At 45.7% G+C, this 18,417-nt stretch overlaps 1 protein-coding gene across 2 annotated transcripts in view; it reads right to left on the bottom strand.

The window, feature by feature from the left end:
* The window catches only part of LOC126352223 (carboxylesterase 4A-like), a 327,584-nt gene that overhangs the window by 142,078 nt on the left and 167,089 nt on the right, over positions 1-18,417 (bottom strand). For both annotated transcript variants that reach the window (XM_050002670.1, XM_050002672.1), the window contains exon 7: positions 9,152-9,345. In XM_050002670.1, the coding sequence (XP_049858627.1) occupies positions 9,152-9,345 (194 nt within the window). The remainder of the gene's footprint in view (positions 1-9,151; positions 9,346-18,417) is intronic.

An 18,417-nucleotide genomic window follows, 5' to 3' on the forward strand; every position in this document is an offset into this window, starting at 1 on the left:
TCGAAGACCAGAAATGCAGAAGGTAACGCAAACCACTGTATTACAGACGCAGATGATGAAAATCAGAGTAGTACAATACTGCTGACCGTGAGCCCACCGAGGAGTTGTTCAGTTCTCTGGCTGGAAGGGCATTCCCTTCTCGCGTATAGCAGCACTTTTCCTTCTCGATGTGCCACTGTTCTTTCTCAAGGGTATCAATATAGTACAGGTGGCTTTGACGAATAAGTTGTTGATGACGACGAGGAAGAAAAGAAAGAGAGGTCTCAAGTGATTGTAGCGTCATTATTTCTAAAATCAGGCAGCGGGATGAAATCTGTCTTTATAAATAAAAATGTAAATTTACTTGCATCTCTGCATGAACGGACCGGACATTAATGACGACTGACAGCCTTCTGAAATTATTTGAAATAAATTCGCTGATTTCGAATATTTTGTCAGCAGTTGCGTTAGGTATGGATGTACTACCCATTAGTGTCATATGAAAATTTGTGCCGGACCAGCACTCGATAACCAATTTCCCGCATATCGCGAGTCGTCACCTTAACCACGTGTTTTTATTGATACTGCTGAATTTATTAGAATGCCATTAATAGTATGATTTTTTTATATCAGTGTAGAAACGTAGAACAGTTCACCCAAAGAACTGGCATTATCACAATATAATAAACAATAATAATTAACATAGGAACGCTCTCCTAGCGGAACAGAACTCATCAGCGACCATATACCAATGAGATATGAGTGGGTTCGCGTTGATCCCTTTGTTACAGCAGGCGTGTTTCGGGCACGTCGTCTCGATAAACATTCCGTAGTCCTGCTCTATGGTCCAACAACGCCAAACAAGAATTCACCTTCTCAGACCCGGTACATCTCAGTTGGAAGGAGGATCCATGAAAATACTACCCAAAAATCTGGCATAATACTGACGATATCTCGAATGGCGTATTAAAGCAGTATGACGAACTTGGAGAAACGTCAAAAATTCAAGTTCATAACTCAGCATCAATTTTCATTTCGAAGGCAGACCACCTCTCTGGCTGTCAACGCATGGCTCTCGGTTTACTCCAAACTTCCATGTGTCAGACTATCTAGATCCCTGTACGACAGTCCCCTAAATTCATCACTTAATGCTGGCAACTTTACTCAGTATTTCTCCACTAGTAAGAACGAGACTATGAGGAATCGAGACCCACGATTTTATCTTCTTGTGCCCGCCTCGACATGTAATACGAGGGTAATCCCAAAAGTAAGGTCTCCTATTTTTTTTTATAAGTACAGAACTTTGTTTGCGTGGCAGTTGCTCACACTGTTATGAAGAGTGCTTCACGTGTCGTGTGTAAACATGCGCACGCTGCGCTGAGGCGCTCAGTTTTGGCTTGGAAGCCGTTGAGAATGGATCTCCCGTTGGGTGTTACCGCCAGGTGTGAATTGCGCGCAGTTATTCGGTTTTTGAACGCAAAGGGCACTGTGCTGATTGAAATCCATCGCCAATTGACGGAAGTGTATGGTGAGTCGTGCATGGATGTCAAAAATGTTCGTAAGTGGTGTAGAGAGTTTGCAGCTGGTCGGACCGAAATTAACGACGAACAAAGTAGCGGGAGACCTTCAGTTTCTGAGGAGATAGTGTTGAAGGTTGAGCAAAGCATGCTTGAAGATCGGCGGATCATCCTGGATGATCTTTGCACGTTGGTTCCTGAGGTTTCCCGAAGCACCGCTCACAGAATTTTAACGGAAACATTGAACTACCGGGAAGTGTGCGCAGGATGGGTGCCACACATGCTGACTGAGGACGATATGCGACAAAGAGTCGATGCATCCCGCGGATTTCTTCACCGCCTTGCAGCCGAACAGGACTCAATTGTCACGAGTGGCGAAACCACCTGAGACCATGCAACAATAACGCCAGTGGCGGCATCCTTCTTCACCAAAGCCGCGGAAATTCAAACAAACACAGTCTGCCGGTAAAGTTATGGCAACCGTTTTTTTGGGATAGGAAAGGGGTATCGTTGGTTGACGTTGTACCCACCGGGGCCACAATTAACGCTGACAGGTACTGTGAGACTCTGAAAAAACTCAAACGGGCAATTGAAAACCGGGGAAGAGGAATGTTGAGCGAGGGCGTACACATTCTCCATGACAAATGTGTGTGTGAAATCTTACGGCACTTAACTGCTAAGGTCACCAGTCCCTAAGTTTACACACGGCTTAACCTAAATTATCCTAAGGACAAACACACACACCCATGCCCGAGGGAGGACTCGAACCTCCGTCGGTACAAGCCTGTGTATCCCTCTCGAAAATAGTACAACAGAACAGAGTGTAGCCTTCTGGATGCACGTTAGTTTAGGCATATTTCCGGCATCTAAAATAAATTTACCTTGCGTTGACTGTAGCTGAAGGGAGTAGAAGATTTGTCCGGAAATCGAAAACGTGGCGGAATACAAAGAAGCCCTGAGAAAGTTCAAATGGTTCAAATGGCTCTGAGCACTATGGGACTCAACTGCTGTGGTCATCAGTGCCCTAGAACTTAGAACTACTTAAACCTAACTAACCTAAGGACATCACACACATCCATGCCCGAGGCAGGATTCGAACCTGCGACCGTAGCAGTCGCACGGTTCCGGACTGCGCGCCTAGAACCGCGAGACCACGGCGGCCGGCCCTGAGAAAGTACATCTGCTGACAAGAAAATATAGATTCAGCAAACGAAAGAACGAGGATAGTGTCCGAAAGTTATACATAGCTAAGAGATGTGAGCAGGAAGCTAACAGAAATAACGAGCCGTTGTAGAATAAAGTATAATTTACCAACGTGATGTTTAGCGCGCTGCAGTGTATTCAGGAAACTTTGTTACAGAGTACAAAATAGGAAATCTCTTCCGTAGTGACTGTACGGTTATATTGTTAATCAGTCATGGTTCTTGTCAGGTAATATTAATGGAATAGTTAGTGAAGATACAACGAAGAGGAACGAGGTTTATTTGGGTTAACTTAGTAAACTTCTACGTCACGCAGCTGTTCCGAGAGAGTATGTTCCGATAAGAGTATAATGTATATTACATCCTCTCACATACAGGTAGCCGATAATGAGATAGCCGTATCGAGGAAATCCAATGAACTGGCGTCGTTGCGAAGGCTTACCGAGAATCATCCTTTCCACGTACCATTCGCGAATGAAATAAGAAAGGAGGGAAATGCTATTCGTAACTGAATTACCCTCTGCAACACACGCTCCAGGGGAAAAAAAAATTGATTTTGAATGTTACGTGTAGGTAAAGATCGAATTTAAAAAATTAAAATACAGTCATAATCTAGTCGTTAAGAGGTATACTCTTATGTTAAAAGTTAAACGCAGTAAGACAGCTATTACAGTTAGAAACCGAGTGTTTGTCTTGAGGCAGCCTAACTGATGGCGCCCAAATACCTGAACTTTATTCATCCATTATTCGAAAATTAGCCACACCCAACGAGTTTTACATATCATTTCAAATATTTGGGAAAAGTTTTCTTCTTGATGGCCCCCATAAAATGGTGAAAGGAAACAAGTTTCCCGCGTACTACATTTTCACTGTTCAGGCAATAAAACTGCATTCTTTCAGTTCTGTAAATTACTTACATGTATTTCAAAAAGCGTTGTTAGAATAGGAAACTGCCCTCTTTTCGAACATCTGCAGCCGTTTAAGGAAGCGTAAGTGTGGCAAGAAGATAGAGCACCCCAGAATTTTGGTTATTGTGAGAGGGTTTCTAAATTAAAACTTTGATGAATGGACTGGAAGACGGGGCACTATTAAATTACCTCCACGATTGCGAGATATTACACCCATGGATTTTTCAGTCTAGGGTATACTACAAAATGAAGTTTATTCCGTGAAGATCCCAGATGAAGAGGAACGAATCCATTCAGAACATGAAAACCTATGGCCTCACAACATCTGCGACAAAATTCGTAAATCAGTGTTGAAAAGATACATTTTTTGCTCAGAACAGCAGGGAAACCACTTAGAGCATCTTTTCTAGGTTCATGGAACATGGGTTTCTGTATTGATAATGAATATTACGCCAAACGCGTTTTCTGACTACTGGCTTATAGGCCGGCGTGTACTAGTGGGCCGAAACTGATACACAGGAGTAGAGATTCCTCGTTCACGACGTTGTGAACAAATAGTACGGGGACTACTTTTTTCAGCCTCCGATCGGTCGCGAAGTGAAAACTGCAGCGAAAATCCGGTAAAACTTTTGCGCAGTATCTCAAGTATGCACATCCATCGCGTCACGTCGCTCTTTTTAGTTTTAAGCTCACAGTGAGCACGTAAAGAACACCAGAAAACAGCCTCTCACGAAGTGTGAGAGCCCGCCGAGAGGATGCGCCCGGTTTCACGCAGCCCACATAAGGCAACTGTCACGCGTTTCCTTCTGCTCAGCTGCAGGCTGTAGGGGCAATGAGAAGCCTTCTCTGGTGTTTAGGTGGGAAGTGTTTGACTTGGCTTCCCCTGATTTTCATCTCTTCGCTTAATGAACGCCTGACTATGAGGACAGCATTTTCATGCTGATGAGCTGTAGACCATCATAGGCAACTGGCGAAAATCACCCCTTCTTCGTTTTAAGGGGGTATTAGAAAGTTAGTACCACACTACAACAAATGTCAACGTCTGAGCGGCGACTGATAGTAAGATTGTCTACTGTACTGATACGTATGCCCTCCTTAAAAACACCATCCGAAGACGATCATTGCTCTGGAACTGTTTTTTGGGTGAGCATACGTATCTGTACAACAGACAATCTTATCAACAACAACGGGGAATTTCAGCTAAGCACTGCCTGGAATGCAGCACTGCCTGCCATTAAATTGTACCTTCAGCATCTTCATTCTGGACTTGTGTTTAAAGGGTAAGAGGGCAGACAATCTTATCAACAGGGATGCGGGATTTTAGCTGAAAACTGGAAACAAGGATGTTCGATTTTTCACCCGATGTAGCGAATTGCACAGGATTAATCAAGGTTTTAACCACAGGAGCATCCGGCAGCATATTGAATGGCCACTGTGCACATGCACAATGCCTTTCTTCAGCTGCCGGTACAGGCACTATGAGTGCCACTTTCTTCTTATTGTGAGCATATTTCCGCGCTTTCCTACTCTTGCGCGATTATCATCAGTTGCGTCTTGGAGCAGTGACGACGACAACTAGCACCACCTAAAGATGTCCAACAACTGGCGGGTGAAGATCACAAGTACACAAATGACGCTACTAAACGGCCCAGTATGGCTCATATCGTCTGCCGGGTCTCACAGAGATGCACAAGGGCGCCTCACACAGGGGGCAAGCCAGAATGGCCTGAGAGCTACAACACCAGCAATCGCTTTTGACAAGATCAATGTGTAGTTTTCTTTTCAAGGCCACAACTTTATTTATGAAAATATATAGCCATATTACCAACAAGAACCACAATTTCACATACACTATGTCTTTTACACCATACATAAATTGCCTCATCAGGACCAACATTACGTCTATGACCTGTTCTTACAACAGAAGCCATGTTACCATTAAAATAAGATGTATGGTATATGGTGTGTGTGTGTGTTTGTGTGTATGGCGTATTGAACTGGGGACCTAGAAACGACGGAGAGGCTTCGTCCCCGCGGTAGCCGTCGGTGGTTCACAACCCCACAACAGGCTACAGCAGTCCACTCACCCAATCGCCGACCCACACCCAACCCAGGGTTCAGCTATTATTGTGCGGTTCGGGTCCCAGACACCCCCCCCCCCCCCCCCCCCCCCCCCCTCTGGGAACGTCTCAGTCTTGTACCAGACGAGGGTAGCCTCAGATGTTTGGGTGACAGAGTAATTAATTATGGTGTACACGTACGTGGAGACAGTCTTCGCGCAGCAATTGGTGACATAATGTAATTGATGCGGAATAAGGGGAACCAGCGCGCATTCGCCGAGGCAGATGGAAAACCGCCTTAAAAACCATCCACAGGCTGGCCAGCACACCGGACCTCGACACTAATGCACTGGGCGGATTGGTGCCGGGGACCGGTACGCATTACCGCTCGGGGAGCAGCGCGCTAGGCGGGCGGGCAAAATAAAATGTACCTAAATCTCTGTTATAATCTTCACGTACATTAAAATACGATACTTAATGACACCAAGATCATTGAAACTTTGAGGAACACTGATTTCAAAAATTCTTACGCGCCATCCAATAGCAACAGTCAAGCAGCCACCACCATGGGAAAACGAATCAGCGTTACTAATGCTAAAATTCAGCATCCTTCCGACCAAAAACGGAGTGTCCATCCACGGCAATTCCTTTATACTTGACTTTATTTTTCGTAAAATGTTCCCCATCGTAATGTTCACATTATCATTAGCTTTATACAGGGTGGCGCACTGATAGTGACGAGGCCAAATATTTCACGGAATAAGCATCCAAAGAAAAAACTACAAGGAACGAAGCTCGTCTAGCTTGAAGGGGTAAACCAGATGGCGCTATGGTTGGCCCGCTAGATAGCGCTGCCATAGTTCAATTGATATCAACTGCGTTTTTTAAATAGGAACCCCCATTTTTATTACATTTTCGTGTAGTACGTAAAGAAATATGAATGTTTTAGTTGGACCACTTTTTTCACTTTGTGATAGATGGCGCTGTAATAGTCACAAACGTATAAGTATGTAGTATCACGTAACATTCCTCCAGTGCGGACAGTATTTGCTTCGTAAGACATTACCTGTGTTAAAAAGGACCATTTACCAATTGCGGAAACGGTCGATATCGTGTTGATGTATAGCTATTGTGAACAAAATGCCCAACGGGCGTGTGCTACGTATGCTGCTCGGTATTCTGGACGACATCATCCAAGTGTCCGGACCGTTCGCCGGATGGTTACGTTATTTAAGGAAACAGGAAGTGTTCAGCCACATGTGACACGTCAACCACGATCTGCAACAAATGATGATGCCCAAGTAGGTGTTTTAGCTGCTGTCGCGGCTAATCGGCACATCAGTAGCAGACAAACTGCGTGAGAATCGGGAATCTCAAAAATGTCGGTGTTGAGAAAGCTACATCGATTGCACCCGTACCATATTTCTATGTACCAGGATTCGCATGGCGACGACATTGAACGTCGTGTACAGTTCTCCCACTGGGAACAAGAGAAATTACGGGACGATGCCAGATTGTTTGCACGCGTTCCCTGTAGCGACGAAGCGTAATTCACCAACAGCGGTAACGGAAAATCCACGATGGCTGCGACAAGTGGAACATCAGCGACCTTGGCGGGTTAATGTATGGTTCGGCATTATGGGAGGAAGGATAATTGGCTCCCATTTCATCGATGGCAATCTAAATGGTGCAATGTTTGCTGATTTCCTACGTAATGTTCTACCGGTGTCACTACAAGATGTTTCACTGCATGACAGAATGGCAATGTACTTCCAACATGATTGATGTCCGACACATAGCTCGTGTGCGTTTGAAGCGGGATTGTATAGTATATTTTATGACAGATGGATTGGTCGTCGAAGCACCATACCATGGCCCGCACGTTCACCGGATCTGACGTCCCCGGATTTCTTTCTGTGGGCAAAGTTGAAGGATATTTGCTATCGTGATACACCGACAACGCCTGAAAACATGCGTCAGCGCATTGTCAATGCATGTGCGAACATTACGAAAGGCGAACTACTTGCTGTTGAGAGGAATGTCGTTACACGTATTGCCATATGCTGTCGTTACACGTGTTGCCAAACGCACTGAGGTTGACGGACATCATTTTGAGCAATTATTGCATAAATGTGGTATTTACAGGTAATCACGCTGTAACAACACGCGTTCTCAGAAATGATAAGGTGGCAAGTGTACATGTATCACATTGGAAAAACCGAAATAAAATGTTTAAACGTACCTATGTTCTGTATTTTAATTTAAAAAACCTACCCGTTACCAACTGTGCGTCTAAAATTGTGAGCCATATGTTTGTGACTATTACAGCGCCATCCATCACAAAGCGAACAAAGTGGTACAACTCAAACATTCGTATTTCTTTATGTACTGCATGAATATGTAATAAAAGAATGGGGTTTCTATTAAAAAACTCAGTTGATATCCGTTTGACCTATGGCAGCGCTATCTAGCGGGCCAACCATAGCGCCATCTGGTTTCCCCCTTCAAGCTAGACAAATTTCGTTCTTTGTAGTTTTTTCGTTTGAAGCTTATTTCGTGAGATATTTGGCCCGGTCACGATCAATGGACCACCCTGTGTACAGAAGCACATGAGCGCTGCCTGCGCCTGTAACGACGCACCTTCTTGAGTCATTCAAAGCAGTTGCCTGTGCAGCAGCCCGAGCAACACTGGCAGACAGTATATTTTCTTAAATAAAGTTGCGAACTTGAAAAAAAAAAGAAAAAGAAAATTGCTACAAGTTGATCTTGCCAAAAGCCGAGAAGCGATTCTTGGTGCTGTAGCTCTCAGGGAAACCCTCGCATGACCTCTGTGTGAGGCACCCTTGTGCATCTCGGAGAGTCGCGGCCCACGATTTGGGCATACTCATGCTCAGCACTGGGCCGTATGGTGGTGTAGTTTGTGGGTTTGTGATCTTCGCTCGCTGCAGAGCCGGCGCTCGCGCGCACTTGTGTCCAAAGCTATTGGTGATGTAAGCATTACGATGGGGCTCTCGTTACGAAAAGTAATGCACATTGTTACTTGGCGGCAGACCTCAGACTAGTATTTGCAAGACGTCTGTCTAACCGAGCGAGGTGGCGCAGTGGTTAGCACCCTGGACTCGCATTCAGGAGGACGACGGTTCAATCCAGCGTCCGCCCATCCTGATTTAGGTTTTCCGTGATTTCCCTAAATCGCCCCAGGCATATGCCGGGATGGTTCCTTTGAAAGGGCACGGCCGAATTCCTTCCCCGTCCTTCCCTGATCCGATGAGACTGATGACCTCGTAGTTTGGTCTCTTTCCCCTAAACAACCCCAACCTCAACGCAACGTCTGTCGAAGTAGCTGGAAGGCGTTGGTTTCCATTTCGCGGCCGATCAAAGGTTGGAAAAAAATAGCGCTCATACGTAGGACGAAAGGATGTGAGAGTGCTGTTGGTGCTGTTGATGATGATGACTGTGAGTATGGCAAGTGGCGGGCGGCGCACCTGGTACTGGTCCTCGAAGGCGCGCAGCACCTCGGCGACGGACTTGTTCCGGAGGCAGCGCAGCATGAGCGCCGAGTCTGGCGCGAGGCAGCCCAGGCTGCGGGCGATGCCGCGCGACGAGTTGGCCGGGTGGCGGGAGCGCGCCCACGGCGCCGCCACGCTGCCCGACATCACGATAGCGCGGTGGAACAGCCCTGCAACAGGCACAACGCGCGACTGAGGAGCACTCGCTGCTGGCCGTCAGAATTTGCAACAGCATGATGGGTGCCATGTAAGGAATATGAAAGTTGTACGAAGTTTTAAGGACCCCACACCCGAGCTACGGATCGCAGCGGTCCGTCGTACGTGATACCGCCTGCAATTGGTCGCTCGCGTCGACATCCCACACACGAGCAATTTGTAGAGCAGTGAAACTTTCTCGCAGATTAAAGCTGTGTGCCCGACCGAGACTCGAACTCTGGACCTTTGCCTTTCGCGGGCAAGTGCTCTACCAACTGTGCTACCCAAGCACGACTCACGCCCCGTCATCAGAGCTTTACTTCTGTTGGTACCTCGTCTCCTACCTTCCAAACTTTACAGGAGCTCTCCTGCGAATCTTGCAGAACTAGCACTCCTGAAAGAAAGGATTTGCTGAGACATGGCTTAGCCACAGTCTGGCGGATGTTTCCAGAATGAGAAAGTTTGGAAGGTAAGAGACGAGATACTGGTAGAAGTAAAGCTGTGAGGACAGGGCGTGAGTCGTGCTTGGGTAGCTCAGTTGGTAGAGCAGTTGGCCGCGTAAGGCAAAGGTTCCGAGTTAGAGTCTAGGTCTGGCACACAGTTTTAATCTGCCAGGAAGTTTCATATCAGCGCACACTCCACTGCAGAGTGAAAATCTCATTCTGGAAACATCCCTAGGCTGTGGCTGAGCCATGTCCCCGCAATATCCTTTCTTTCAGGAGTGCTAGTTCTGCAAGATTCGCAAGAGAGCTCCTGTAAAGTTTGGAAGGTAGGAGACGAGGTACCGGCAGAAGTAAAGCTGTGAGGACGGGGCGTGAGCCGTGCTTGAGTAGCTCAGTTGGTAGAGCACTTGTCTGCGAAAGGCAAAGGTTCTGAGTTCGAGTCTCGGTTCTGCCAGGAAGTTTCATGTCAGCGTACACTCCGCTGCAGAGTGAAATTCTCATTTTGTCGAGCAGTTTCAGTCAGTATTGCGAGTGACACTGTGTCGAGGAATATGGAAAATGAACTGTTATGTATAGGAGCTGCAGCTGATTTCCGTATCCCCACGAATACACGGTGTTCGGGAACACTTTCAATATTTATAGCACAAGAACCAGATATTATACAGATATCGTACATATGTCATTTTGAAGAGAAAACCTGATATTTGTTTTCGTGTGTACTGCCACAGCGTAGTTTGATAGTTTGCCGATAGTCAGCGCTAGGCTCAAACATCGCCAATTCAGGTGCGGAGCGAGCTTTCTGTGTGTTGAAGTTCGACAAAAACAAGTGTGCTACAGCTGTTGAGGGATGTTCTTTGCTGGTGGCCCCTTACCGCACTTGGTTCCAAACACCCGTTGAAAAGCTGTAGCACACTTGTTTTTGTCGAACTCCAACACACAGAAAGCTCGCTCCGCACCTGAATTCGCCATGTTTGCGACTAGCGCTGACTATCGCTACGCTATGGGGGTGTACATGTAAAAAAAAAGAGAAACTTTCACTGTTTCTCTTCAAAATGACAAATGTATGATATCTGTCAATGTTTGATTCTTGTGCAATAAATAATTGAATGCGTTCCCCGATTTTATGTACACCCTGTACTTGCAAAACATAAACGAGAATTATAATTTATTAAACTTGTCTCGAAACGCTTTACTTGGGAATTGTGATTTACTTCACAGAGTTTATAAATTTAAAATTATAATTCTAGTTTATTTTAAACAGCAATTATAATTTATTGAGCTTGTTTCCATACGCTTTTCTTGGGAACTGTGGGTTACTTAACAGAGTACTCGTAATTACATTTTCTACTGACGCCAAATGCCTTATGTACATCTTTCCAGTGTGCCATTACAATTGATTATACGTGTATTAGTCCTCAATTCCTTTATTTTCTTACAATTTAACTGCAAGTATATACATAATTTACTCGATGTGTCTGTAGAGATGTTGTCAGCGACAAGAGTACTGTTAACTGTTGTTATAAATTGTATGAAGGAGCGTTATGTTATAATGAATGACAAGTGACTTGAGTATAACTATGAGACATATTTGCCTGAACATTTAAATTAACATGTCATCTTAATATTACAGTACATGCACGTACCGCATAGCATCCTGTTTACAAATTAAAAACTTAATTACTCATATAATTATTTCAGAAATAACTCAAAATTATAGGAGCGAGCCCATTGTATCATGGCTACTACTATGAACTTCCCATCAGTTCTACTTCTACAGGGTGTTTCAAAAAGGACTTTAGAATTCTGAAAATTAATATAAATTAGTTCATAGTACCTACAGAGATGATTGTAGTGTCAATTTCTAGGGAAATCCATCAAATTTTGTCTGGCGTAGTTCGCTAGTGCCGAATCGTACCGTAAGAAGCGCTAGCGGCAGTTATGTTAAAGATTCGACAACAGTCCAGCGTAATTTGAACACCACGTACACTAAAGATCACTCTCGTTGGCACACAATTTATGAGTGGCATAAATGTTTTGTAGAAACAGGGTGCTCGGTAAGACGTAGGAGATCATCAGGTCGTCCAAGAGCACCTGACGACGTAGTTGAGCGAGAGAGACTACGTTTTTCAACAGCCCTACGAAATCGACCCGGCGTTTATCACTCACGAACTGCAAGTCCCACATATGACTGTTTGGCGTGTGTTGAGAAACCGTTTTCATTTGAGACCGTATAGATTGAATGTCGTACAAGAAATAAAAGACACTAATAAAATTGCTTGCAAGAACTTCTGTTCGGATATGTTAAATCGATTACATGAGGGTGAACATTTCTTGAACAAAATCATGTTTGCTGACGAGTTGAATTTTCACTTAAGTGGGAAGGTTAACACACATAACTGTAGGATTTTGGGCAGTGAGAATCCACATCAAACATTGAAACATGTTCGTGATAGCCCTAAAATGAACGGTTTTTAAGCATTGAGCAAGAATAAAGGGTACGCCTCTTCTTTTCCGCGACAGAGCCATCAACGGAATAGTGTACCTGCTTATGTTACAACAATTTATGATACCACAGATTGATGAGGACGACCAAGAGCGAAATGTTTACTTCATGCAATATGGTGCAATAGCCCACTTCCTGGCTGACGCCTGGGATTTTCTTAGTGATAGCTTTCCAGGTCAATGGATTGGCAGTGATGCGCCAGTTGTATGGCCCACACGTTCCCCAGACCTGACACCACTCGGTTTTTTTTATGGGGGTTCATCAAAGATACCGTGTCTGTACCTCCTATGCCGGCTTCTCTACCTGAACTTAGACCAAGAATTTACGCCGCCACTGAGCAAGTTACACCTGCGATGCTACATCGAGTTTGGGAAGAAAGTGACTTCCGATGAGATGTGTGCACGATAACCAACGGAAACCCCATACAACTTTAGTTTAAGGTATAAAACTTGATGTGTTTCCCTACAAACTAACACTAAACCCATCTCTACATCGTCTTTCAATGATTTAATAGTAATTTTTAAAGTTGCGAAGTCCTTTTTTAAACACCCTGTATGACACAAGGTTCAAAACGCTAGTTACTGAAAAATCGAAGGGTACCGTGGCAATTTCGGCTTCCATTTCATTCCCAGAGCAGTCTGTGGTCCATTCGAACGTAAATTTCTCACTCAACATGGACAAAGTGAAACGAAACAAAACTGCACAGCCACGCTTGATAAATAGAGAAACGAGTATCTGCCACATTGGAATACACCGCTACTAACCAGGTGGGCAGCCATACTGCTTGCACGAATCACAAGCGATCCACTAGATTGCCTGGGATTTCCATGCGATCAGCGACCGATCGCTGCGATTTGCCCACACACGTGCGATCTACGAAGCGATCGGTCACCCGGGTGATGGATCGCTACGATCCGTCGCTCGTGTGTGAGGTCCTTTAGATGAGCGAGCGCTAACATCTCAGCACAGCCGCACCAAGCAGAACGTAAGGGAAACGCTATCTACATCCTGAATAGAAGGAAAAGTAACGCTTCAAGTTTCTCTTCAGAAGTCGCATTTCAGCGTTGTTTTTTTTGAGAAGCTTGTGATATTCCCCGGGCAGAAGAATTTGAAAAGCACGTGTCGGAATTCGGTAATGGCAGGATCGTGATCTACGGAGAATACAGTTTACTGTTTCCTGGCATGGCTGCTTGTATTATCTGGGGTCCGACGACAGTCGTGTGACTATGGAATCAATGCATTCCGGGAGACCACACTCACCGCCAGGAAGCATCTCGAAGACTCCATGCGGCCCACTCCCGCGACAACAGACATCTTTCCAATTCACTCCTCGGGTTTGCCACCGCATGAAGTTGTGCAGGTCCCACTATATTTTGTCCAAATAACTGTTCGACGTCTTCAGGTGGTTTAGATAATCTAAATATGATCTAAACACAAAATTATAAGAATATGGAATGACGATTAACAAGAAGAAAAGGAAAAGCATGGTAGCTGGAGGAAGGGGGAGAAAATGTCGTACGAAAATAGAGGGAGAGGAAACAGAGCAAGCGCATAACTTCAGTTACTTGGGAAGTGTAATAATGGATGATATATATTGCTCAACAGAAAGTAGGAAAAGAATTGAAATGACAGAAGAAGGACTCAAGAGGAAACAGTTTTTTCTTTGTGGACCACTAAACAAAGATCCGAGGAAAAGACTTGCCAAATGTTACATCTGGAGCGTTGCACTATATGGTGCGAACACGTGGACATTGAGGAAGGAAGATGAAAGAAGATTGGAGGCACTAGAGATGTGGATATGGAGAAGAATTGAAAGAGTGAAATGGGAAGACGGAGTAAGGAAAGAAGAAGTATTAAGAAGAGTTGGAGAAGAAAGAAACATGCTGAAGGTTATCAGGAAGAGAAAACGGAACTGGATTGGACATTTTTTGAGGAGCGACTGTTTATTGAAGGAAGGAGTAGAAGGAATGGTGGAAGGAAAAAAGGGTAAGAGGAAAAAGAAGATAGCAAATGCTGGACAATATAAAAGTAGACAAATATTCAGAAATGAAAAGACTGGCTATGGACAGACAAAAGTGGAAGAGGCTTAACCCATGACAAGACCTGCCGAAAGGTAGAATACTAAACTACTACTACTACTACTTCGGGTGGTGGTAGTAGCCATCGCAGCTGCTTCAACACGTGACTGATGACTGCTGCGAAGCGGCGTCGAAATTTATCCGGCCAGGAGCAGGAATTACGCTTGCGGGGAAATGCACTCACAGTCTGATAAAAGTGGCATTCATAGTGTCCCATATCGGAAATCGAAAACAGGATTTCCGAGCGTGCGCAGTGGGCAATGACTGTGCTGCTGGACGCTGCTGTGGTTAAAGGCTGAATTAGCTCTCTGCAAGTCAAGAATCGGAGATTCTCCTTTCCTCTGTTTCCAGTACTTAGCAGAAATCCCGTATCCCTATTGATAAGGTTGTCTGCCGTACAGATACGTATGGCCTCCTTAAAACTAAAATTCCAGAACGATGATCGTGTTTTTTATCTGAGAACTGGCTATCATTAAATTATACCTTCAGAACTGTCATTCTGGGGTTATGTTTTTAAGGAGGCCAGATATATCATCATGGTAAACGGTCTTATCAACAAGGATGCGGGATTTCAACTAAGTACCATCTGGAATATGGCACTGCCTGCCATTAAATTGAAACAGGAGTAACAAGAGAATTCGATTTATGACCCTACGCCGCGCATTGTAGATAAAAAATGTTCAAATGTGTGTGAAATCTTATGGGACTTAACTGCTAAGGTCATCCGTCCCTAAGCTTACACACTACTTAATCTAAATTATCCTAAGGACAAACACACACACACACCCATGCCCGAGGGAGGACTCGAACCTCCGCCGGGACCAGGAGCACAGTCCATGACAGCAGCGCCTTAGACATTGTAGATAATTGGGGTTTTAACCACCGGAGCGTTCTGCAGCATGTCGTTGCCCTCTGCACAAGTGTGAAAGGCCTCTCTTCGCTTCTTGGTACGGGGCCCTACGAGCGCCACGTTCATTCAACTGAGAGCGCCCTTCCGAGCATGCATAATTCCTGCTCCCTGCACGATAAATTTAGACACCACCGTGCGATTATCACCAGTCGCTACTTGCAGCAGTGGAAATAGGAAGTACCACCACCTGAAGACATCCGCAATGGTAACACCGGTTCCTGTCACGTCATATGAGGTAAGCGCTGTCGGGGTTGGATAGCACTCGGATGGGTGACAATCTGGATCTGACGAGCGTTGCTGGCAAGCGGGTGAATTCAGCTCTCGTGATGCCAGTTGAGAAGCTACTTGACTGAGGAATAGCGGCTCCCGCCACGGAAATTGATATAGGTCGAGAGAGTGGTGAGCTGAGCATATGCCCCTCCATATCCGTATCCAGTGACACCGGTCGGCTCCGGATAACACGGCGGTCGGTCAGCTCCGTTGGGCAAAGCGAGGTCTGTTCGGACGGAGTGTCCCTACTGCACGAAATAATGGTACATTTGCTCTGTTGTTGATTAACTGGATAGGACAAGATCGCAACTTGCCCATGCTGCCCTGCGCGCCTCGATACAAAGTGTGTTCGACTGCTGTATTGGTCTCCACTTTCTCCAGATCTCTCACCCGTTGAAATCAGATGCTCGTGGGTTGTAGGGAGTGTATTTCCAGTGTAATAGACATATAAAAATATATGGGGCTAAGAAATCAAATTAGATTACTTTGTACGGAGGCATCGAGTTCCTTACATCAAAACACTTGGAAAAGTCCCTGATCAGTCTGCGTAGAGATTGTAATAACCTCGGTGGAATACCGATTCACCCCCTATATACCACTTATTCACTCCAAATTTTGTTATGTTTCGATTGTTTAGATGACTATGGAAATCGACTGTACCTATCTTTAACGAATTTCTAACGGTGTTCTTACTAGCAATGTTTTAGTGTTCGTTTAATTAACTGTTAGATGCTGTAGGAAAACGTTGACATACACTCCTGGAAATGGGAAAAAGAACACATTGACACCGGTGTGTCAGACCCACCATACTTGCTCCGGACACTGCGAGAGGGCTGTACAAGCAATGATCACACGCACGGCACAGCGGACACACCAGGAACCGCGGTGTTGGCCGTCGAATGGCGCTAGCTGCGCAGCATTTGTGCACCGCCACCGTCAGTGTCAGCCAGTTTGCCGTGGCATACAGAGCACCATCGCAGTCCTTAACACTGGTAGCATGCCGCGACAGCGTGGCCGTGAACCGTATGTGCAGTTGACGGACTTTGAGCGAGGGCGTATAGTGGGCATGCGGGAGGCCGGGTGGACGTACCGCCGAATTGCTCAACACGTGGGGCGTGAAGTCTCCGCAGTACATCGATGTTGTCGCCAGTGGTCGGCGGAAGGTGCACATGCCCGTCGACCTGGGACCGGACCGCAGCGACGCACGGATGCACGCCAAGACCGTAGGATCCTACGCAGTGCCGTAGGGGACCGCACCGCCACTTCCCAGCAAATTAGGGACACTGTTGCTCCTGGGGTATCGGCGAGGACCATTCGCAACCGTCTCCATGAAGCTGGGCTACGGTCCCGCACACCGTTAGGCCGTCTTCCGCTCACGCCCCAACATCGGGCAGCCCGCCTCCAGTGGTGTCGCGACAGGCGTGAATGGAGGGACGAATGGAGACGTGTCGTCTTCAGCGATGAGAGTCGCTTCTGCCTTGGTGCCAATGATGGTCGTATGTGTGTTTGGCGCCGTGCAGGTGAGCGCCACAATCAGGACTGCATACGACCGAGGCACACAGGGCGAACACCCGGCATCATGGTGTGGGGAGTGATCTCCTACACTGGCCGTACACCTCTGGTGATCGTCGAGGGGACACTGAATAGTGCACAGTACATCCAAACCGTCATCGAATCCATCGTTCTACCATTCCTAGACCGACAAGGGAACTTGCTGTTCCAACAGGACAATGCAAGTCCGCATGTATCCCGTGCCACCCAACGTGCTCTAGAAGGTGTAAGTCAACTACCCTGGCCAGCAAGATCTCCGGATCTGTCCCCCATTGAGCATGTTTGGGACTGGATGAAGCGTCGTCTCACGCGGTCTGCACGTCCAGCACAAACGCGGGTCCAACTGAGGCGCCAGGTGGAAATGGCATGGCAAGCCGTTCCACAGGACTACATCCAGCACCTCTACGATCGTCTCCATGGGAGAATAGCAGCCTGCATTGCTGCGAAAGGTGGATATACACTATACTAGTGCCGACATTGTACATGCTCTGTTGCCTGTGTCAATGTGCCTGTGGTTCTGTCAGTGTGATCATGTGATGTATCTGACCCCAGGAATGTGTCAATAAAGTTTCCCCTTCCTGGGACAATGAATTCACGGTGTTCTTATTTCAATTTCCAGGAGTGTATTTGAAAATAACGCTGCCTTTTCTTTTGTGACAAAATACTCGTACGTTTTCTAATACAGTTGGCGTGGAATAAAGCTCAGAATGTCTGGCGGAGAATTCTTTAATCACATAAGAGGGACTGAGGCATACGCTTTTACGCTATAGCAGAAGACGCTGCAGCCGAGGTCGTAAAATGAAACTGAAAAGAGAGAATGCCTTTACTCTTTAATTCTGAAAGCGCTCTTAGCGAAAACTGATGCAAGCGAACGTATTCGCTACTTATTTTTTAAAATATAATCGTGGTTATAATGTATTCAGACAGTAGGTATAAATATTTAATATTACAGTGAAGGAAAAATTCAGCTATATTCCTTATGAATATTCTTACAGATCAGGACCAAATCCTTTCTTATGGAAAAGGAAATCCCACGATCACGCCCTGAAGACTACACACGGTAGTCGACCAACCGCCGTGTCACAGAACATTTATTTTATTGTTTGAGAGTCGATAACCGGGTACTTCACAAGAGTATTGTCAGAAATATTCCATGACTCTCAGTTCCCAAACCTTTTGCTATGAGAATACTTGGACTAATTTCGTAACTAGTGAGCAACAGACGAATTTTATAGAGAGAAACCTCACCTAAAACAAGTGTCTGCAAAACCAACCATTAACAATCTTTTTGC

The sequence above is a fragment of the Schistocerca gregaria genome, chromosome 1 (assembly GCF_023897955.1).
Source record: "Schistocerca gregaria isolate iqSchGreg1 chromosome 1, iqSchGreg1.2, whole genome shotgun sequence".
NCBI lineage: Eukaryota > Metazoa > Arthropoda > Insecta > Orthoptera > Acrididae > Schistocerca > Schistocerca gregaria.